Source organism: Nipponia nippon, unplaced genomic scaffold (assembly GCF_047370975.1).
Source record: "Nipponia nippon isolate SJK-2023a ecotype South Korea unplaced genomic scaffold, ASM4737097v1 scaffold_1, whole genome shotgun sequence".
NCBI lineage: Eukaryota > Metazoa > Chordata > Aves > Pelecaniformes > Threskiornithidae > Nipponia > Nipponia nippon.
In genome coordinates, this window is record NW_028262290.1 from 43,916,574 (window position 1) to 43,939,604 (window position 23,031).

At 42.6% G+C, this 23,031-nt stretch overlaps 1 protein-coding gene across 1 annotated transcript in view; it reads left to right on the forward strand.

Annotated features, from left to right (window-relative positions):
• Positions 1 to 18,299: 18,299 nt before the first annotated feature.
• Positions 18,300 to 23,031, forward strand: part of ALKAL1 (ALK and LTK ligand 1) — a 37,899-nt gene continuing 33,167 nt past the window's right edge. Inside the window, exons 1-2 of the mRNA XM_087735766.1 lie at positions 18,300 to 18,424; positions 19,356 to 19,702. Of these exons, the coding sequence (XP_087591892.1) occupies positions 19,366 to 19,702 (337 nt within the window). The 5' untranslated portion in view covers positions 18,300 to 18,424; positions 19,356 to 19,365. The remainder of the gene's footprint in view (positions 18,425 to 19,355; positions 19,703 to 23,031) is intronic.

Sequence of the window (23,031 nt, forward strand, 5' to 3'; positions counted from 1 at the left end):
ATAAGTAAACAAGCCATTTTATCTTTTTGTACCTTGGTGTCTCACTTGTAAAACAGAGATAGCAACACTTCCACCTTTTTTGTCTGTCTATTTATATAGAGAATTCCTTCAGGCAAGACTTTGTTTCCTATGAAAGTGTCTAGTACAAAAGAGCTCCTGTCTCACATGGGGAGTTCTTAATGCTACTTGGTATGTGAGGAAAACCCATTCATCCCTACCGTGATCTGTCTAAAAACCCCAAGATGTTCCCATCCTAAGATACTGTAACCAAAATTAATAAAGAATAGTTGTCCTCACATATTCACTGGTCCGTGTTAATTAGAGTACTGCAGCTGAGATCTGGACAACCGAGTCCTTTGAGTAGAGGAGACTTCTGCATCTAGGGAAAATGTCACGGATACAAATTCAGTCAGTTGTACTAGAAATGAAGTGGAAATTCAGTTGGCACTTGCAGTACTATAGGGAGACATTCCTTTTGTCTTTCTATAAGGCTCTGACACGGATCTGCAGCTATCACTAGTTCCTACTGGAAGTTAGGAGCTTAGCTCGAGGCTGAAAAGAGGGTATTTCTTCCTGATGGTGTTCATATCCATGACACTTGTCCTGTAGTTAGGAAAACTCATGCAATCCAAATGGTGGTGGGAAAGAGAAGGTGACAAATGGAAGGAGAAAATGAATTAATGGCTTGGGAAGTTTTTAGGGAAGGGGAGGAGTGGGATCAGCCTCTGTTACTGTGAATTTTCAGCTATACAGATTGGAGCAGCTGGAAAGTGTAAAAATTTTTATAGCTTGGAGTTAGGGCATTCTCTTCAGAGCTGTGGTCTGAACAGTTCTCAGGTAGAAAAGGGAATTAACTTTGATTTTCTTCATTCCAGGTAAATCTGTAACCACTGTGCTAATGAGTAAAAATGTGCTGTGACTGTTGTTTCTCCTTTGGGGTCCATGTGTGTAAATACTGTTCTGAGATCTGCCTCAGCAAGGAAAGTCTTCATTTGTTAATCTTGCTGGACATTTGGTACAGTGCTGATGCCTGGCTGATCATCAAATATTTAGAAGACTCTATGGAAGCAGAAGTGCCTTCACACTACAGGTGGAACCATGATTAGGTGACAGGTAAGTGTGATATTTTGAGGATCTACAGTTTGGACGTAGGTGTTTAAAGCAGGACTTACATGTATAAGAAGTCCTTTAATGGATCTATGGTGACTGGTCAATTCAAAAACTCCTGAAGACTCAATAAATGGTTGGGAAGGGTCCATTTTCCTTTAAGACAGTGAAAAGTAAATAACTGAGAGTAGCCATGGAAGTAGTTAAAACAAAGAAAATAGTTCACCCCTTTACCAAAGCTATGAGATGGTTTGATATGGACTGAAATATGCTGGGGAAGGCACAGCTGTCAGAGATAAGATTTGAGCTGAAGTCACTTTGTGTCTCAGTAAGCTGTGCAAGTGCTGGAAGAGGAAATTTTGAGTGTGTTGCATATTTCACCATTTGCATACTCAGACCCTTCAAGGAGCTGGCTGATCTTTGTGAGAAGCAAACATGAATGTTTGCATGTTCTGAGTCACTCAAGCAAATACATCCACACTGCTGAGAGCTACGGAGGACTCAAGCCCAGGAAGCAGCATCTGGAACAGAAAAAGACAAACAGCGACTTGGTGAAGATTTGCTTTTCTCTTCTGTTGCTTTCACGCCGATAGCACAGCAATCCTAGCTGATTTCTGTTTTTCTCACACAAAATGAGAGAAATTTTGAATTGATGTCATACACAGGTGAGGTGATTCTTTCCATCACCAGTGACACAAAACTGTTTATTCAGACAATTCGCCATTCTCATCCCCCAAACATTATTGTCCATCAACTCTGCAAAATGGGTGTGCCATTCCAAAGAGAGCTGTGACTGCCTGCTGAGTCACCCGTGGTAGCTGTCCATTAAGCATGAGAGACACGTTGGAAAGCAGAAAGGGAAGGCTGCAGAGAAGAGATGCCTACAAACCATGTAATATAAGGTAGGAAAGGAAGTACATGCATCTGCTTGCCTCCAGAGAAGGGATGAATAGCTCACTGGGAAGGCTTCAGTCCAGTAGGCTGATACCAGGACATGGAGTTGGTTTCAAAGCAGGGATCAAAAGCAGTTTCCTTAATCCAAGGACTATGGGATACCAGAACGTATGAAAGTATGGTTAAAAGCACAATAATAATAACAATAACTCTGGGATTTACAGAAGGATCTGCCTTAATACCTACCCATCTCCTGACACCTGACTTGTTCCACAGCTTTTACTCCTGCAGGAAACTGAGTGATCACTGCCATCTATTGGTAACAAATAAGCTAACATTACTATCCCACTAAGACAATGCACTAGAAATTACATAATTTACCTGAAATTGAACAGGCTACACTGTTAAAGATGATATATATCTTATCAGCCTACTGAGTCTCATGATGATTTTTTTAAAGTGAGAGTATTACACCATATGAAATGTGTACCTTTTGTGCTAGCTTTTCTTCATATTACTTAGACGTTTTTGTCTATTATAACACAGGTCTCCATTGATGTGATTCATATGAGACTGCACTCATGTTTTCAACAGAAAACACCTGGCTGGGAGAGCTCCAGGGGACTGACAAATTGGAATTCCCAAGTACGAGATAACTTGGTTGCCTGAGGGAGAAATTCCTTGCTCATGGCACAAATCTTGTGAGAAGAAGTACCGTGAGATCTTCTCAATGAAAGGTACTGATTGCTGCATTTTTGTTTATCATTATCACATTGGCCCTGATAGAAAAAAACAGCAAAACACTTGCTGCATGAGTGTTCTACCCATCTAAATGTGTAAAGGAGATTGTCCCTACCAGCACCTATGAAATTAATGAAAGGCAAAGCAAAATAAGTGCCTAACCTCTTAGTGCTATCTAAAACACTTATCTCTAATGTCTGAATAGCCTTTAATGAGGGTACTAAGTGTACAGGACGAACAAATGTAATAATGAACTAAGTAATTTTCTTCAACATCTTTATTTTGATTGTTCAGAGTTCAGAAGATCTGCATACCTACAAATAAATACTTCAAAACTAATTTTCAGGAGGTCTTCAATGGCTTGATGTCACTAACTTTATTAGAAGTTGTAGCTATAGATGATAAAGATGATGTAGCTAAAGATGATAGCATTAATGTAAAATGACTGATGCCGTAATTGCAGCTGTGTTATAACTAACACAAAAATACAGTTTTTTGCTGTGTGCAGGTTTATCCTTCAATTGCATTATTTGGACTCTAGATTAGGGAATTAGGCATACATAACAAATTTGGAAGGTAGAAATTATTTTTATTCCATTTTTTTAGTAAATGCTTTATAGACCTTCCTAAACATGTTGAGAGAAGTTAGGTCCTCTTACAAATTAACTGATGTACTTTTTCACAAGCCTCAAATTTCATCCATGATATTTGTGTTGCCAAATATACATAGGGATTTGAATTACTTCAGCTGACATCTTTTTTCTATAAATAATCCCTATATAATCTAGATTCACCAAGTAAGATGAAAACTGATGTTCTATGTAAAAACAGGATATTGATTCAATAGATAGATAGCTTAAAATTTCATTTTTCATGCATTAAAATGAATGTTTTCCAGGTCCTTGGAGCAGTAAATGAAACTTTGGAAACTTGAACTCCCCCCCAAAAAAGTTAAGACCAATCATGAGAAATAAAATGTGCTGATTTACAGTTCAAAAAACTAAATTAATGAAAAAAGAATTTCTGGCAGTATTAAGCAGCTATATGTCATAGGAACATATGGGAAATTATTAGGGAATATTTATTTTATTCTTTTTTATATAGGCAAGTCCAAAAAAACTAACAAGCTACTTCCATGTGTTTGGAGCATGTTTGCCTCTTTTTTGTATCCAGGTAGAAGCGTGCTAAGCTCCTACCCTGACCCTGGTGATGTGACTGGGGCCACTTTTTAGACCTATGGACTGAGCAGGGCTCGTGCATCCACAGAGGCAAAATGAGCGCGGGAAGTGATGTCATGCTCGCAGTTCAGCAGAGCAAGAGATTTTGGCACCATCTAGCAAACAGCGTCTACTGTCCCCAGGAACTGCTACTCGCTTGCATCAGGAAACCCCTCGGCACAGACCAAGGATTTGAGAGTCGTGCACCGTGGAAGTACAAGGCCAGTAAAGCTGCCTGGCAAGCTTATGAATGTTTGTTTGAATTTTGTAAAAGACTATTTTCATAAATTTGTAATCATTTTATCTGGAAAGGATTATTGCTTAAATTACTGTTAACAAAATAAAGAGTGGGAGGCAACAGAGGCCTGCCAGTATTAAGAAGATCAAAGCATGCTGGCATTGATAGCTATATTTATGTTGCAGGTTTACTGTATTAAATTATTTAGGTACTTTAGAAGAGAAGAAACATTTCACTATCAATACAAGAAATATTATATTGCTAACTTTAGATTTATTTCTTTTTTCAGGAGAGTGTCTTTAATTTGCCTTTATCTAATAAATAATATTTGAAAAATTATTTATTTAAAAGAAAATAAAATATTACGTTTTTCTGTACTTGTTTAAGACTTAGGGGAAGGAGTGGTTTCCACATCCAAGACAACCAAATCTTTAAATGAGGAGGTTTTCTGCTTCTTTTATACTTCACTTCTTTCTTGTTGTAATTTCCCCTTGTCATAAATATGAGGGGAGGAAAACAGTTTTTAAAAAGTGTTAACTGTGGCTTTGTATTGTTTGTCCTTCTGGTCAGTCATCTGTGCCTTCAAGACACCTGTGTGTCTCTGCTGCAGTCTTCCCTCTCTTCCCTACTCTGTACATTGGACAGATGAAACCAAGAAGGTTGGTCCATCCAGCCAGGACTGCATCCCTCAAAACACTGCTTGAGCTTTTGACCAGCTGAAAGCAACATCCTCAGCATATTCATGTGGCTCTGCTGGCCACCTCCTTCAGCAGCTGCCAAGACAGAGAGCTTGCTCCTCTGGCTGAAGCGGTGATGTCCATACTAGAGACAGACCACAGCATTTCCTGCCTTTGTTATTCTTTTCTTTAATCTTTCCCTTAATTTGCCCTTTTGTTTAAAGAACAAGGATCAGAAAGTCCTCAGAAAGAGCTCAAGATCCTCTCAACTCATCTTTTGTCTTTTTTTCTGAAGACTGCCAAACTGAGGATTTTTTTTTATCACAAAGAATAAGAGCAGGAGAAATGTAAGAACAACTATTGCTGACACAGAAGACCTACTGCACATGCATATATATTTGTAAATATGAATATATTACTTGTACTTATTTCCTCTTGCCTTCCTATTTTCCTCATAGTTAATAAAGCTTTAAAAAGCATTTAGTGATCATTGTTTAATGCAGGACTAAAAAAGCTACACTGTCTCAGTTTAACCCCATCCCCTGGATCATATTTAATCATCATAATGTGCAGTGACAACAATGTCATGACATTTCCTTTAATTACCTGGACTCCTTGAAATTAGCTTCCCTAATTTTGGCCTCTAGTTGCCTACTTAGAAACTTCATGGCAGAGGACAGCAACAATTCATTACAGCCAGATGGAATAAGGATTTAGTTTCTCACAAGAAATAGCATTTTAAAATAGCTGTACATACACATAGGCATACATATATATTACCTTTTTTTACATATATATAGACACACATACACACACACACACACGTGTATATATTTCCTCCTGGATCACGATGAAAAGTTAGAAACTTGACACTCTTCATGGGAATGAGATCTCTCTAACATCTCTTTTGATTTGCCAGCTGCCAAACTCCTTTGCTTCCCACCTCTCTGACTGCTTTCCTGGATGCTCAGCTGCCCAGCTGCTGCGCTGGCTTATTGGCTGCCCGAGGAGCCAGCTGCTCCAACAGAGAAGTGGAGGATCCCAGGGAGCTGGCTGCCCACTCCATTGCCAGCCAACTGGCTAGTGCCTTGTCAAGGCAGGCTGCCTGGAAACCTGTATTATTTCTGTTGAATTTTTTGATGGACTCCTGCAGGATCCATATGTCCTGTTTAACCAGTACTCTCTGATGGCGCCAATATTCCTTCAGGGACAAAAACTAACGAGCTTTGGTGTTTCTGTGGTATGAGAAGTGCTGTTCTCAAATGCGTCCTTTAGCTTTATGACTGCACTAATGCATGCTCAACACACTTTCAAGATGTACAGATGTATCAGAACAGTATTCAAGAAAAATGAAAAGAGAACTATGGATGTACTGGAAGCTGATGACAGTGAAAGGCACTCAGGTATTACAAAAAAGGGGTATGCAGGGCATTTCAGAAGGATAGGAACGATCTAAGAGAATAGGGGGAAAAAGACAAGCCAATGTCTTTAGCTTTTAGACATTAGAAAGCTATGAATGTGTCATGCTTCAGAAATGCTCAGAGTCAATTTATAAAAGCTTGGGATTGTTTCATGAGTAGATAATAGCTAAAGAACATCATCTGTGGTTATGCAACAGCAAAGCCAAGTTCATCATCTTTCACTTACTTCAGTGGCAAGCCAAATGACAATATAATAACCTGTGCCAGAGAAAATGTTTTGCTTTGGGATTTTTTCAGCTAGTAATAGCATAAAATCCAACTAATATACCAAACAAAATCTATTTAAGACAATTCATATTTGAGAAGAGTGTACGAAATGTATCTGACTTATGTGTATGTGTTGCAGGTATGTATGTGGTGACATTTTGACAATGGTGTTTCTCCATAAATTATTATATTTAAAGCAGTGTTTCTCTTGTAAAAGCCCTTCCACCAGTTTTTAAAAGTTTGGGGGTTTGGGTTTTTTTTTACTTCCCTTTTCTGTTGTTCAACTCCAACTTAACATTTCCTGTGGAAAGAACCCTTCATTTTCTAAGAAAATAAGGTGAATATAATATTTAGAACAATACCTATATCCCTCAGCTTCTTCCCCTCCATATATCAAACACAGATTTTTTACTTTTCCTAATTTCCTCTCCTACCCCAGCTCACTATCTGTTCCTTCTTCTCTGCCTAGTCTGTTCCAATTTCTTCTTCATTTACTTCAGTTTCTTCACATTATAGAAAAGGTGTGGAGTACAACTTCCTTCCTTCCTTCCTTCAGCCTATTCAGGATTTTGTCTTTCCATTTCTTTCTCCTTGCCCTTCTGAGTTCACTGTAACAAAATTCTTCCTTCCTTTTAACATTCAACTTTTTGATTTCTTCTTAATCACGTCCTCCTACTCTGCATTGACTCAGACTTTCTTTTCCTCCTCTCTTAACCCTTCTGTGCCTTGCATCTTTCCTCTTCTCTGCATCACTTCTGCACTCACTCAACAGTCCTTTCAACAATTTTTCTCCCTCCTCCACTCAGCTTGTTATCTTTCCTACTTAAATTTTCTCCTTGACTCATTTAGTGTTATTACTGTTAATAATGATAGTAGAAAAGAAGATTTCCACAGATAGCAAAAGAGAAGGTCTCTGCCAATGGACTCGACAACATAAAAAGAGATTATAGAGAGAAAGGTGAGGTGAACAGGACTGAAAAAGCAATGGCACCTAATGGGACAATGAAGTCCTTGTTGTTTAGTTCTCCATCATTTTGTTGTTTAAGTAATCTTCTACTAGAGGAAAATTGAACTAGGGATTAAAGTACTTGTGAAGCTCATTTTAGATAGGTAGCTGCTTCGGATAACTGAGTGGGAGTTCTTCGACTGTGTCACTGGAGCCATTTGTCAGAGACATCTATATTCTTCTTTCTTTACCAGCATTGTCTGCAGTATTTATTCTTCTGCCCTACAGAGCTGACACTGTGTCATACAGAAGATAAAGGGGAGGTTGGTCTTTTTTTTTTTTTTCTTTTTTTTAATCTGAATTACTCTCCAAATATTTAGTAGGGCTTAATCCAAATAAGTTAAACCTGCTCAAATCAGATTTAGTAAAGGTCCATATGTTGCAGGCAGGCAGTGTGAGAGGCTATCCCTACTCTTAGTCTTCCCCCTCAAACAGCTAAGGGTCTTTGTCTGGGACAAGAAGATCTGCTTATCTTAGATCCACTAGTTTTAGTAACACATTTTTTCACAGTGTTTTATAAAATCTCTAAAGCATCATGTCTGGCAGCTGAAATCTACTTTATAGTTTTTTATTTAGAAGGGGAGGGAAGAAAGGGCTTGGGAAATATAGCCTTTGCCTAGCCTTCAGCCGGGTTTTGCATGTCTTGGTGCTGCTTAGCAGGTGAGTGCTAGCACAACTGCTGCAGAAGCCTTGTGCAGTTTGCTCAGCAACATATTCAAATTCCTGCGATGATGATAATGAAATGAGAATTGTGGAGGAAGGAAAACAGGAGAGGAGACAGGAGAGATGGAGCAGTAGCACACGCAGTACTGGGCCCACCTCCTGCTGAGCCAATTCTCTCTCGACCTCCTGGGAAGGAGGGCAGAAGAGCAGGGCATCCCTCATAAAGTTATTTAGTTCCTTTCACTCTCCATGCACTAATGAATTGCTCCCTCTGCCTTTGGCTTTTATGTTTAGAGAAATATGAGGATATTTTTATCTGTTCTTACACCTCTGTCAACATGGTTGAAATGGCCAGTGAACTCAAATGCTGTTAGGATGGGCAGAGGGCATCACAATCTCATCTGCAGCCACATATTTGTGAACACTGTAAGTCAGCATTGCTTCTGGAAGATGCAGTCCTGCCTCTCCCTTGCCACCATCTCTTCACTGACATCTCCATGGTGTCTGCTTCTTCACATATACAAGAGGAGTTGCAAGCTATATATTGGGCTGCATGGGGAAATTAGCTATTGGGAACCAATTTTAGCCTGAATAAGTATCCTGACCCAGCTCAGCAAGAAACTACCTGAACTATTGTGCCAGCTTAAAGAAGGCAGCAGCTCAAGGGCAGAAATTTGGTGGCCAGAGGCATCCAGTGTACGGCATTGATCTTTTTGGCAGCCATTCCAAATTATATTGGTTTAAATTGTGCATGAAGCTACAGACAAATAATGTAATTGGGTGAGAATTCACTGCCTCAGGAAAACGGGCCAAAGAAAGAAAGATTTTAACAAGGTATAATAAATGTTCATGTTACTTTCCAGTTATGAAGAGTGGAATAGGGTTGAGAGGCAAAACTGACCAATGGGTAAATCACTGCAGGTGGACTTTGTAGGCTGTCCTCTCTGTCCTTCAGGTCAGGCACATAACTGCCATTGCCATTCTGGTAAAAAAGCCTCTCCAAATAGGCATTTATCAGGCAAAAAGCAGTCACAAACCAAAAGCAATAAATATCCTTCTCCAGTGCCTTGGGACATCCCCTTAGACAGGGCCAAGACTCCCCTAACTCTGTGCCTTTGATTCATCATCTGTGAATCAGACGCCCTGGCCACTTGCCAGTGCCCACATTTTCCTGTCTGTCCGAGCAGGGTCAGCAGCTTCTCTTAGTCTGGGCAGGGGCCATACGCACTGTGACAGGCAACCCTGCTTCCAAGCAGCTGAGCGAGCATCTTCAGGGCTGTCTTAACAATCTCTAATTCAGCATCATGGTGTGCCTTGTAGTAATCCTGCCAGTGACTGGGAAAGGTTGATATGTCTTCATTTTTTTCTTTTTTCTTGCTCCATTTGGCCCCTTCTATGCCAGCAGAGTTCTCTTTTTGTTACAGAACTCCCAGTTTTAGCAGAGGGATGATGCTGATTGATATAAAGTAGGTTACCTGAACTGAGGAGTCTCTTCAGCGGGGCACAGAAAGGGATCCAGTGGAAGCTATTAGATAGTCACAGCTTAGCTCCCATAGGGTCACAGTGTCAGGATTTGTAGCAAAAGATGTAATAATTCAGAATAAGGAATGTACCACCTCAGCACAACTTCTAGTTTTAATATTGGTTTCAACTAAACTGAAAATAATCTCCAACAACAATACAGCATGGAATTAACACAGCTTGATTTTCTGTCAGTCAATCTTTATTCCTTTAAAAATGTCCAAGACAATTTGAAAAAAGAACCCCACAGAAAAAAAGAAAAAATACCACCAACAACAATAAAAACAACCATTATTAAAACTGAAACATAAACAAATATAAAAATTGTTACTTACCTTGTTTATTAAATTGTCACAGTTCAGGTTCCAAGAAACAAATGTTTAGCAGAAATTTTGTGTGTGTTTAGTATGGTTTCTTCTTCTTTTCCCTGGTAACAAAAACATTAGTATATGGCTTTCTGTTTGTTAAAAAATACAAAGGATGAACAAAAAACTGCATGAGTGAACATGTTTGATATTTCAGCTGTAGTGTCATGTGTCATTTTAATTGAAAAGAGAAAGAACAGCATGGGGGATGGATGGCTGAAAAGAGGAAGGCAGGATAAACCAATGTGTACCAAGGAGAAACTGAGGCAGTTGAAGGAATAGGTAAGGTGAATATTTCAGATTTTGGAGTATCACTGTCAAAAGGGAATAAGAAAAGGGGACAAAAAGAGACACAATTGCAAAGAGTTTGGAAGATCTAGTTCTTTTTTTTGGTATGATTTTGGAGCTGGGTTCTGTAACAATCCAATCCTGCAATACGGGAGAAGGGAAAACAAAATGAAATGCTTATTCTTTTCATAATTATCAGAAAAAAAACATTTACACAATGTGTAATTTATTACTGCCACTCATGATCATCAAAAGCTTCAGTTGGGACCAAGGATATAGCAAGGTCTTTAAGAGGACTTCAAACCTGATGTTAACAAATTAAACAGTTTATTTCTTTTGTTTATAAGGCATTGATATAATTCATTATAAGGTGATTTTCTCTGTCACAGGATGGATATCTTAAAAAATAGGCAAAATCTACTATCACACATTCCTTCAAACTGTTATTTAATTTTGGAGAATTGATAAGAAAGCTGGGAGGAAAAAAGATAAAGCCATTGATCCCACTGCCTCTATTAACAGAACCGTGCCGCACCTAGAACTAGTCTGTTAGAAATAACCAGCAGCTGTATCCAAATAAATTTGGAAGCTATAGGATCACTGCTCACCTATTCCATTTCCGTTGCTTTAACCCTATGTTTTCACTAGTCACCTGATGAAAATAGAGACCTTTCGTTAGGCATCCCTTCGATGCCTCGTTTGCTTCAGGAGGGGGAGAAGAGGAAAGGATTTTTCCCCTTCCTTTGAGTCACTGGAGACTTTCACAGCTGGAGACAGTATGTCAAAAAGAACCATTAGTAATTCATAAAATTCTCAGCTGCTTGGCTAGTGTATCATAATCACAGGCTCAGATATAAATCAGTCACCAGAGCAGGAGTTATCATGATACTTTTCCTCTAGGTCAGGTAGACAGAAGCATTCTGACATTCATAGCAAGGGGATGACCTGCTTCCTTGGGTTGTTTTATTTAAAAAATTCCCTACTCCTGCAAGGCCTTAAGGCTTTGGCATTGTTATTGATTTTTTCCTTGATGTTCCTTCAGACATTATAGATTTGTCTTTTGGCCTGTTGCAGGCATTTAAAATTCGCTCTAGACTATTTAAAAATATTGTGTCATCCAAAGTCTGTAAGGGCGTATGGAGTGCATGTTTTATACTCTGTTTGAAGGAGGTCTCTATTGCACTCTTAGTGGTAATTTCAGGTTTATAGACTGAATAACCATGATAGTCTTTTCCAAATATATTCTTAAATTAAAGAGTTCCCTAACATCAAATTTCTGTTTTCTGAGTAGAATTTTTTAGGCTAAACTCAAGGTTCTCTCTGATAAGCCTGGGTCTTTTGCTTTAACATATTTTTCCAAACTTAAAAGCATATTCCTTATTTGTCTCCAGTTATTGTTATTCTTCCTGAGGTGTGAACTGGTGATTCAAGTACAAGATTTGAGCAGCAGTCTCATCAGTGAGAAATAGTATTAGTTGGGATTCTTCTTTCTGGTCATCAACAGCATTGTTTTGGCCAATTACGACTTTTTTTTTCCCAGAGTGACAGTTTTTCAGGTAGGAATCCACACTTAGATGGCTTCACTCTCTGTATCTGGCTGCATTCTGATTGATTGTGCCCTCTTGGTCCCAGCATCCATATTGGCCTGCAACAGAGACCAGTTTTCTTTATCACTTGCCAGTCTAAAAATTGATTCCTGCTGAAAATCTCTTCCCAAATCAACACTGATGTGCCTGCTATTCAACTAAATGAGGATACCCCACTAAAACTTTTATTATGAAGCTCCTCAGTGAACCAGTTGTTAATCCACTGAATTCAGGCCATGTTAACTTTCGAAGCTCTTGACTAAACTGTCATGTGGCACAAAGTCAAATGGTTCTTAGAAATCTCTTGCATTGACACCATCAGTGTGCAGCAGGTTTGGAAACTTTGCCAGCCTACTGAGAAATCAGACAAGAAATCACTGGTCATCCAGAAGAGACCACTGCGGAAATCTATCCTTGATGTAATATATCATCAGGAAATGTCTTTTCTGTAGGGAATGACATCTAATGTCTGAACTTGTGTGCTGGAGGTGGCATGAACCTGAGCTGGCTGACTTTCTCATTTGGGGTGGTCCCTACAGTTCATTTTTTCTAAAACTTTTCATGCCTCCTCTTTCATCACTAACAGGACATTTCCATCAAAATTTTCTTTCTTTTAAAAATTATTACCTCAGCAGAAGGGGTGAGTGAGCTCTAGACTCAGGCTGCTCTAAAGCAGCACCCCTGCAGTGACTCTCCATCTGCAGTGAAGGCTGCCATTGAACCTTTCTCTCCAAAAATCCCTAGGTCCAGGTTCCCCTGATTGAAGTCTCTCACTGTGAGAGGATATTAAACATTTTTTTTCTGAATCAGACGCTCCAGGATTTCAACGTAAGGTCTTCTGGTTGATATTGCCCTAGCTGCCAAGCCCTGAAAATGCCACTCAGTTTTTGGTTTTGTTGAAAGGAAACTGATCTGTCTGTTTAGATGATGGTCCTCATGCTGGCCAGACAGAGCTTTTCAAGGAACCCATGTCATACGCACAGTTATTCTGGTCACCAGTCAGCTTTTTGGTGGTGTCAGGTCCTGTCTGCTGTCATGAAGGGCACATGGTGAAGATGTCTTCTATGTCAGGCAAGAGATTTATTTTTGATCCACTGCATCTGTAAATTAATTATTTTAACAGCTATAATGACAGGTGTAATAAACTGTCATTAGCTTAGAAACAGGACTTTGTCTTCTGCGGTACATCCGACACAGCTGAGAATCCAGGACTGGGTTCAAAAGAGAAAGACTCAAACCAGTGGGAATATGCAGTACTGTCGTGGTTTAAACCCATCTAGCCATCCCAGGTGAAACCAGGACAGGTACCTATTTTTCATTTGATGATGGGGTAAGATAACAGCAGGTGCCTGCTGCAGGACTCTTGGTGGGGGCTGCTACTTCCTTCTTAAATGCAATTCTGGTCAAAATCAGAAGCTGACCATAAACCAAGCAACTATTGGAGATTTTTTAAGAAACTGTCAGTCTTCACAGTCATCGTAATACAAATAATTCCTTTCAAACCATCCATGGCACAACGTTTGTGAAGGACTGCAAATAGTTCAAAAGGGTCCTTTGGTCAGACTGGTTATTGCTTGGCCCTCGAGACCTGTTCTCCTCAGTACACCACTCTTGGATCCTGCAAAATCTGTCTGGGTCTTAAAGTCTTTCCATTTTTCGTTTTTGGAAACTTTGCAGAAGATCTTGTCCAGGGAACAATTTAAAAGGCAAGCAATGTTCATTTCTTGCTGTTATGTTCCCAATACTAATTGGCCTAAGAGACAAACTATTTGGATTAGACTGTTGTGAAATAACATCTATAGACCCAGGCTCTACTCTTGAAATTGGTAGTTTCTCCTGTATGCCTCCTTCAGCTGAATAGCCCCAGCGGCAGACAGTCATTCAGGTGGTGCAGGAGCAAAACCTCCACTACTGAAACTGTTTCAGGAAAAATAAAAGGAGGAAGAAGGACTTATTGCACACTTCTACCAGACTCTCCTTCTCCCAACTTTCTCCTCTATCCCCTCTTTGCTTCCTGCTGAACAACGTGTAGGTTAGTTTTCGGGTTTTTTCTTGAAATATCTCAGTCAGAAGCTGCTTCATGCTTCCAGCTGAGCCTTCCAGAGCACGGTGAGCCAAAGGTCCTCCAAAAATGTCTCCTTATGTCTTAACTGTAGGTGCAAAATGCCCCCCAAACCCAAATGGTGGTGACTTCAGCGTAGAATTTCTTAATGATAAAGCCAGTAAAGATCATTATTGCTCTGTAGTAAAAAATATTTACATATATTTGTAATAATAAAACTTATCTTCTATTTTTTAATTGGAAAGACAATGATCTTTATGTCATGGAATAAATATTTGAAGCTGCTACCTAAAATTCAGTTAAGAACATCCCACAATTCTCTGCTGTGGTATTTCTACAAAAAAATGCAGGAAAAAATAGCATCAAGTTATGAGATGGACTAAGTTTTAAGTTATGATATATAGGTACACTGATTCTCATATCACTTTTAGTAATACTGGTTTACTTCTTTAACTGTATGGCCTTTCACTGTCATTAGCATGTTCTGTACCTTAGAAGCTGCTTGCAAAAAAATCTGTAGATTCATAGAAATAAAGGACTGCAAAAGATATTCAAGAGATCATCTGATCAAGTCCTCGGCACTGAGGCAGGATCCAGTATATTTATATCAGCCTCAACAGGCATATATATATATATATATATATATATATATATATATATATATGGCTGTTTAAAAAGTCTGATTTTAAGGAAATAGTGTGATCTGAAAACCAGCTGGAATCCTCTGTTACTTATCAGAAATTACAGCAGCCATCTATAAATTACTGCCTTGGCTAATACATTAATATTTTTGAGGTAATTTTTCACTTCCTCAGCTCTCCTTTAGTAACAAACCTGCATTAAATCCCAGCTCAACAAAGTCAACAGGAAAATTCCCATGGACTTCAACAGAACCAGGTTTTCTCTCTGTTTTTCTTCTTGATTTAGCTGAGTGGCCACGGAAATCTTTGGCTGACAGATTTATTTAAAAACAGTGAGACACTTAAATTTTGAATCTGCTTTAGCCTGTCTTATTTGACTGTGTGCTTTGGGAATACATTTAGATAATTTTTATATTTCAGTGTAAATCCCGACGTAAAATGTCACTACTAAACCAACATTTACCAACTGTTCATTTAACGGATTTGGGTTGAAGTGTTGAGCTTGATGGGAAAAATTAAAGTTGGGTTTTTTACTGAGCCCTGATGACATAGGTAGAGTTGGCTCTGCCTTGGGCAATGGAAAGCACTAGATCATCTCTCCAAGTCCCTGTCAGCCCTATGATACTTTGATTTAACTAGTTTGCTTTTAACTTCAATCAGACATAGACCTGTGGCTAAGACAGATCAGAAAATAAAAAGAACATGCCACAGGAAACAAATGTGATGTACTTGTTTAAATCCATTGCCTACAACAAGAAAATAACCAGACTTATTTAGGCTCACTACGAACAGGTTTTCAGTTCCTAAATAAGATACTGAGTGCAGTCTTAAGATGTTCTCTTTGATGTAAATCTCACGCTGAGGTTCCTTCTCCATATAATGATGAGGAGGCACATTAGAGCTGCAAACAAAAGCGCCAATATAACTGTGGCCTGAGAATGGGTTTTCAACCTGCCAGAATTGCCTGGGATTAGTAAAGCAGTCATCTTCCTCTGGTTGTACTCTGGTTGCCATTCTTTCAAGTGCTCTCTGAAGAATTCAAATATCAAAACAATTTAAAAAGAGACAAAGCTTTGTGCAATAATAGAAAACAAATCTTTTTTTGTTTTGTTTTGTTTTTAAATAAGTCTTTAAGATTCTTGGGCATAGAAAGAATCTGAAAAAGCTACTTAAAACTTGTGATTTAGATGTGCTGTGACTCTAATTGGTCCTTTTCATGTTAAGGCTTGCTCCAACTCCTGCAGCAGTGAATGGGAATCATTGCAGTAACTTCAGGGCCTCATAGATCTGCCTCTCAAGCTGCTCTGCAGGGACACCCACTTTCTTGTTTCCTTGACTTCTTGTTCATTCTTTCGAAAATACACAAAGGATAACATTAAAAAAAAAAAAGTAAAAAAAAAAAAAAAGTCCTGGTAACAAATGAAGCAAGCAACTTGTCAGTTTGGTTTAATGTAAAACAGTAATTAAAAAACAGTTTATTGCCCTTTGGATGGGTATAATGTCAATCCAAGGAGAGAAGGATGCAGCTCTTCCAAAGGAGAGAAACAAGTGACATCAGAGGTAAAGGAGAAGGGTAAAACTGTGTGGCTCATAATGGTAAAGGGCCTAGTTGGGTTCTGATACAAAGCTTTAAAACTCTAAATCCTCCACATGTAAGTTAAAGAATAAAATCTAATGGCCTTAGTATTTGTAATGGTATTTGTATCTTAGAAACTCACTGAATGTGAGCGACGTATTTGATAATCATTGCTCACGGAGTCACAAACTTTCCCAAACTAGCAGCTCCAGGATGTTGCTCATCAAGATTTCATAGCCAGCTTTAGCAGTTTGCAGACCTCTTAGATCTTTTTGGGGGATGTGGGGGAGAGAAGAGGGGCTATTCGCTTGCCTTTTGCAATATTGCTTTTAATTCTTATGAGTATACTGCTGTTGGCCTTGAACAGACACCCAAAAAAGACTTTGTTTTTTTTATAAGCAGAAAAATTATTCCATCTTAACAGTGCCACATAGATTTCCTTCCCGTGTGACCTGGTCCCAGGGCTAGAAGAAGATGTAAATCTAATCTATGACTAGTTATGAAGGTGGGCAGAGGAGCTTGAGTCAAGGCAATACTTTGGTCATTTCTAGAGGAGAATTCAGTCCCATTCTGTTGTGGCAATATGTGTCTCTGTGGGCAAAATAAAAGCAAACAAGCAAAAAGCAAATGGAGAGAAGCTTTGGGATTTGTTTTGGACCTGGTAAACTAATATGCTGCTTTATTTCTCAGCTTATCACTGCTCTCCCTTTTCCTCGTCACTCAACCTAACGGTCAGCTTGACCAAAGAAAACTCCTTATATGCCCCCAATAAAGAGGTAAAAGCAGGAAATCATGTCGTGAGAAAGAGATTGACAGTTCCCTTCTATTACCCTGGGAACCCACAGGCCAGACCAGTTTATCTAGTGCAGTACACTGACCTCTCAAAAAATTGTGTGACAAAACCTTTGCAGCCCTTCATTAGTTAAATTTGGTTTGATCCCTGATCTCTGTGGCATCAGCCCCCCAAAGGTGAGTGAGGATGGCACAAGAGTAGGAGGATGTGGGGAAGAAGCTGGCTTCCCATCGCCAGCGATGACGTAGCCCCTGTGAGATACAGCCCTGAGTGTGCTCTGCCTGAGATAACCAGAGAAGGGTATGAATGACAGAGTTTTGGGAAAGAGACAGAGTTTGTAGCAAAATGTCGTATGTCAGACAGATGCAGAATAGTTTAAATCTCTTTCAAATCTAAATTCCCCATTTTCACATATTTAAGGATATCTCAAATCCTTTTTCTTTTTCTCCTACTCTTATTAAGTAAATATCTCAATGAGTTATACTTGCAAATTCTGTCATAATGTGAACTATTGTCTGGTATAATTTTAAAAATTTGTATGGCTTTTCAATCTACACCCAGACCACCGGTATGCACTACTCTCTAAAAGTTGAGATCTCATTCACTAATTATTTGCTTACATATTTATGGCTCTAAGAGGCAAGTTTTTTAACCTGTGGGATTAATGGTGTCATTAGGTCAGGACGTTTTTTGCTAGCTTTTAATTAAGTCTCATTGTCAAAAATTAAAAAAAATATTTTGGAGAAACAAACTTTTACAAGGTCTCTAGTTTGTGAATTCACACGCTAAAGACAGTCTACCATTTTCCTTGCCATCAAAACAGAACCAAATTTAAACACACTTCAGACTTCGCTCACGACTTCTTTGTTCAGCAAGAAAAAGGGGAAAAAATAGTTCTCTTGCTATATTCTCAAGGGAATCCCGCTAAGTTAAAGCACATTTTAATCTCTTGAGCCGGCAGCTTTATTAGTAAGCGTTTCCCAATCTTCAGGGAAATCTAATTTCGCAAATAGATCAGAGCCACTTCAAATGCAGCTTTCAGTTGCCATCCACCGGGGGACAAACGGGGAGGAGGAAGTTTGTCAGAAAAGACCTTCTCTGAGCCCAAGAGTGATTACCAGAGGTGTCTCCATCGACTGCCACCCACCTAAAGTCGATACTACTCAAATGAGTACGCCGGTGCCGACTATATAAGAGAAGCGCATGGCCCTGGAGGGCGCATCCCCCCTCTCCGGGCGCAGCACCGACCGCCCCGCTCCGCGCCCGGCGGAGCCTCCGCGGGGACCCGGGCTTTCCGGCGGCGGCAGAGGACGGCTCTGCCCAGCCCGCTCGCAAGCAGCCAGACTTGCCTCCGCTTGAAGGTAAGCAGCCGCCCGCCGGCTCTCCGGAGGGGGCCTTTGGCACGGAGTGAGGGGGTGTCCCTGCCTCTGCAGCGAAGCCCGAGTCCTTCCGCGGTTACTCCCCGGGTTTGCCGTGCGCCCCGGCGGCGGCGGCAGCGGCGGAGGGAGGGAGAGCCCGGAGCCGTCGGGGAGAGCCGGCTCCTTTGAGGCTCCGATTAACTCTTTCGCCCAAGAGGATTTGCAAGGGAGGCCAAGTACAAAACAGTTTGTAAATAACAGAGTTTTTCTCCCTCCCCCTTAATCCTAACTGTTTGCTATAATTAGAATGGCTTACTTAGGGGCATTAAGCAGCGCTCTCGAAGCATCAGCCTGTTGTAATTGTTTTTGCCTGTTACACCCTGATTTGCAGCAGTTCCCGGTGTAACGCGCCCCTAACTGAACTCCGTCCAGTTGCCCGTCTGTACGCTCTGGCCCGAAAAGCGCCGGGCGGCACTGCCCGGGCGGGCTGGCCCGTGGGGCTCCCCCGCCGCCCCGCTCCGCCGCCGGAGGAAGGAGGCAGCCGCAGGCGCGGGAACGCCGGGGGCGAGGGGAGCCGAGCAAATCCCCCGCAAAGCCCTGGACCGCAAATATGTGCGGCGGGGTTAATACCCTTCCCCTAATCCGCATCTATAAATGCGCCCTCCGGGGAGCCGGGCGAGCGCGGCGGGGCTCCTCGGGGGCTGGCGGGGAGGCGCGGCGGGGCGAGCCGGTGGCGGCCCGTCGGGTCCCCGCGCTGCGCCTCCGCCGCCGCCGCTCCGCGGGGCTACGCCCGGCCCGGGCGTGCGGGAGCGGCGGGCGGGCGCGCACCGCCTCCGCGGCCGCGGGGGTGCCCCCGGGCGCGGCATGGGGGGCGGGCGGGCGGGGTGCGGGCCGGGGCTGGCGCTGACCGCCTTCGCTCTCTGCCTCCTCCCAGCGCCGCAGAGATGCGAGGGGCGAAGAAACGCCAGGCGCTGCCCGCCATCGTGCTCCTGCTGCTGGCCTCGGCCCCGCCGCCGCCGGGCGCCGAGGGCAGGGACGTGCCCGCCGCCGGAGCCGAGCGGGGAGCGCTCCTCGACCTCCTCCTCCAAGCCCTGGGCGACGGCGGCCGCCCGCTGCCGCCCCGCCCGCCGCGGCGGGACCGGGTGATCTCCTGGCGGTACAGCGGCGGCGGAGACCCGCCGCCCGACCCCCGCGCCATCGCCGCCGATGAGCCCCGGCCGCCCCCAGCCGTCGCCGCCGCCCCGCCGCCGCCCCGGCTCTTCGCCGCTGCCCGCCACGGAGGTAAGAGCTACCGCGCTACCCCGCGCAGGGAGCCTGGGGATGCAGCCCCCTCCAGGTCCCGTCCCTGCCGCCTCCTCCAGCGGCCGAGCCCGACGGCGTCTCCGCCGGGGCAGCCAGGTGCCGGCGGGAGGGGGCGAGCGGGGTTGCTCTCCCCATCTCTGAGACGGCAGCCCCGGGGAGGTTTCTGCCTTTGCTGGGATCGAGCCTTGCTGAGGGCAGCGCAGCCCAGCACCGCTCCCGTGCGGGACCCGACCTCGCAGGGGATGTGGAGGGTGGGGGTGCAGCGTGGTGCCCCGGCCCTGCTCCCCGGCAGGAGTTCAGCTGTGGGGATATCCGGGACACAAGGGAGGAGAGGGTCACTCGGGCTTCAGCACCTTCTGCTCGGAGGTCAGTTGTGGCCACAGTTGATCTACAGCCCCTCTGAGCAAGCCTCCCAACTTCCCTGTGTTACAGTGCAGCCAGCTCTGAGGAAGCCCCGTTTCTGCCCAAACTTAGCACTGCTCCTCTGATTAGCAGAAAGAGGAGAAATGTCTGATCTGAGAGACAGATGCCTGGACTTACTCCTTTAAACTTCCTCTTCCACTTGACTGGTTCCCGTGTGATGGATTTTTCTAGGCTTGTTGGGGCAGGTGCAGGAGATCCAGGCTGTGCTGGGCATGGGGGCTTGGTTCACCTTCTGGAGGATGCTCAGGCTGGGGCAGAGAGCTGTTTCTCCAGCGCTGGCACAGGTCAGGCCTGGCCGTGACAAGCAGGGGCAGTTCAGGGCCAAGCACAGCTGCGTGGTGATGTTCACAGACTCTGCTTGGCCAGGAGACCGGGCAGCGGGTCACCTCTGCCGCAGTTAGTTTTGATGCAGAGCCATGCAAAACATTTCCTACTGGAGCGGAGCTGTGTGAGGGGTTTGTGTAGGTTAGTTAGGATGGTGCAGTTCAACAAGAAGGAGATTATAGTGACTGTCTCTTAGCTGTAGCTCACTAACATTTTTCTCTTGTTGCCTGCCAGAGACCCTACTGGAGAGAAACCAAGATGCGGGAAAATAGGGAAGTTTGGTTTCTTAGGGATTTGTGTCCCTGGAGAGCGCCCTTGTGGCTGATGGCTGGTAATAGGTGAAGTCGAGATGAGCCCTCCCCAGGTCACACTGGTAGAGTTGCTTTTCTCTGTCCAGTGGTCTATTTTAAAGGAAATTAAACCCCATTTTGGAAAAACTTGAAGTTAGGTGACAAGTTCAGAAGCTAGCAGGTGAGTAACTGGTAGGGCAGGCGCTTGCACAGTGAGCTCGCTGCACAGTCTAAGGAAATTGGACTAAAAAAAGACACATCAAGCAAAAAGTAATTAATGTTCAGTCCTTGGAAGCTTCTGCTGAGTGTGATCTACCCCAAGTACTGAGCAGTCTATCAGTAAGGGGTTGTAGTGTCCCAGTGAACTTCCAGATACTCTTGCTTTTTCAGAGCATTAAGCCTCTGGTAGTAAAGGGAAAGCCAGCCCAAACCAGATTGCCACAGATTTGATTGCTGACTGGAAAAGATGCTGCTGGTTATCAACATGACTGGTCATGAGTGATTACTAACTGTGACTTGAATTCTTTATGTGCTGTGAGCAAACCCTCTGTGTACACTTTTCCAGGAAAAAAGTGTAAAAAGATCTTCTCAACGCAGAATGCATGAAGCCTTACATGTGTCTTCTGTTCAAGGGAATGAAAGAGCGAAAAGTGTAAACCTGGGAGCAATAGTCACTAGTATCAGGTGGCTTGAGGAAAAAGTATATTGTGGACAACATTCTCTCTCTTTTGAGATGTTTGCTCCTAACTAAATAATCATATTGAGCTATAAAATAGAAAGCATAAATATTTCATAATATTTATACAACTTTGAAGGGGAATTTTCTTTAATTCATCAGTATTATGCATAATAAGACTTTGTTTTCTATTAATTGTTAGTTTTAGTAACTATATTGGATACAAAAGGAGTGGAACTGCTAAATGTCCGTAGAGAAGTTCTCCAGTGTTTCCTGGTGTAGGTGCAGTGTTCTATGGGCCGCCACAAAGGCAGCTTTCTCTCCAGCCTAGAAAGGGCAGATCTACAGTTTAAATAATAGTCAAGTTTTCATATTAATTCAGTTTTTTATAACAAACAGCAAGGATACAAATCAGTACCTCTTGTGATGGTGTGTGTTTGTTTTTTGAGGTAGAGAACTGTGACAAAGCTTTTGTTACAAATCATCAACCCTTTTTGTGTAACTCCTGTCACTGACACATGAACAGCAGCTATTTACTCCGACTGGTAGTACCTGAGTGTCAGCTGAAGAGAATGGCTCATCTTCCCATCAGTCAGGAAAAGTGTTGCGTTCGGCTGAGTACTCAGCCAAGCGTTCAAAACTGGAGTTATATATTTGGATTGTCTGTTATTGCCGAAAATCAAACCCAAGTGTCTGATTTAAAAGAAAATTGAGCAGCCCAATTGCTTCATTTGAAACAGAAAGCACCCAGAACAGTGCTGTATACAGAACAGAGCGTGCAAGAAGCATCATCTCTGTGTGTTTTCTGTTTTTTCTTTTCTGAGGATGCTACTCCGTATTATCAATGAACTGAATAGGAGGACGGCTGAAATGTGCTCCCCCTTCTTCTCTCTTTCCCTCACTCTCAGGACTGGTTCCAGCGTTATCTAACCACACAGTGAGCTAATTCAACTCACTAAGCAGCACCTCCACACACACCGTTCTTTTATTTTATTTCATTCTGGAGGCTTGGTTAGCTGTTTGCACAGTAAAGAGAGCTGACCTGGAGTGCCACCAGGTGAATTTTAGGAGCAGCACAAGGCAAGTGGCTGGAGCACGTGACCAGGGGCGAGGGCTGAGAGGGGATGGGACCTCCTCCTTACTGCGGTGGGGACCTCATTTAGCTCAGGCCATAACGGAAAAGCACAGCATCATAAGGTGTCTTCAGTGAAGCTGGAAAAAGAAAGGTGAGACACTGTCAGACATTCTACAGGTACCACTCATTCATAGATACATAAATAAGATGTAAAAGCAAGAGTGGTTATCTGTGATGCTCCATTTGGATGTGGCTTGCAGGCAATTCAAGGGCAGGTTCTGGACTAGAGCTATGTCATGGGAATAAGAGCTGTGCTCTACTTCATGTGGGTTTGTTGCGGGGCAAAGGGACATGGCAGCACTGAAATAGAGTGGACACTCAAACCTGCTCTGCCGTGTCGGGGCAGTGAGCTGCTCTGACCTGCCTGGAAATGACTCTTTAGGTCTTTTTCTCCCCTTAATAATCAGGGATATTTGGTGTTGTGTGCTTCTTGGCCATATGAAGACTTGTATCCTGTATC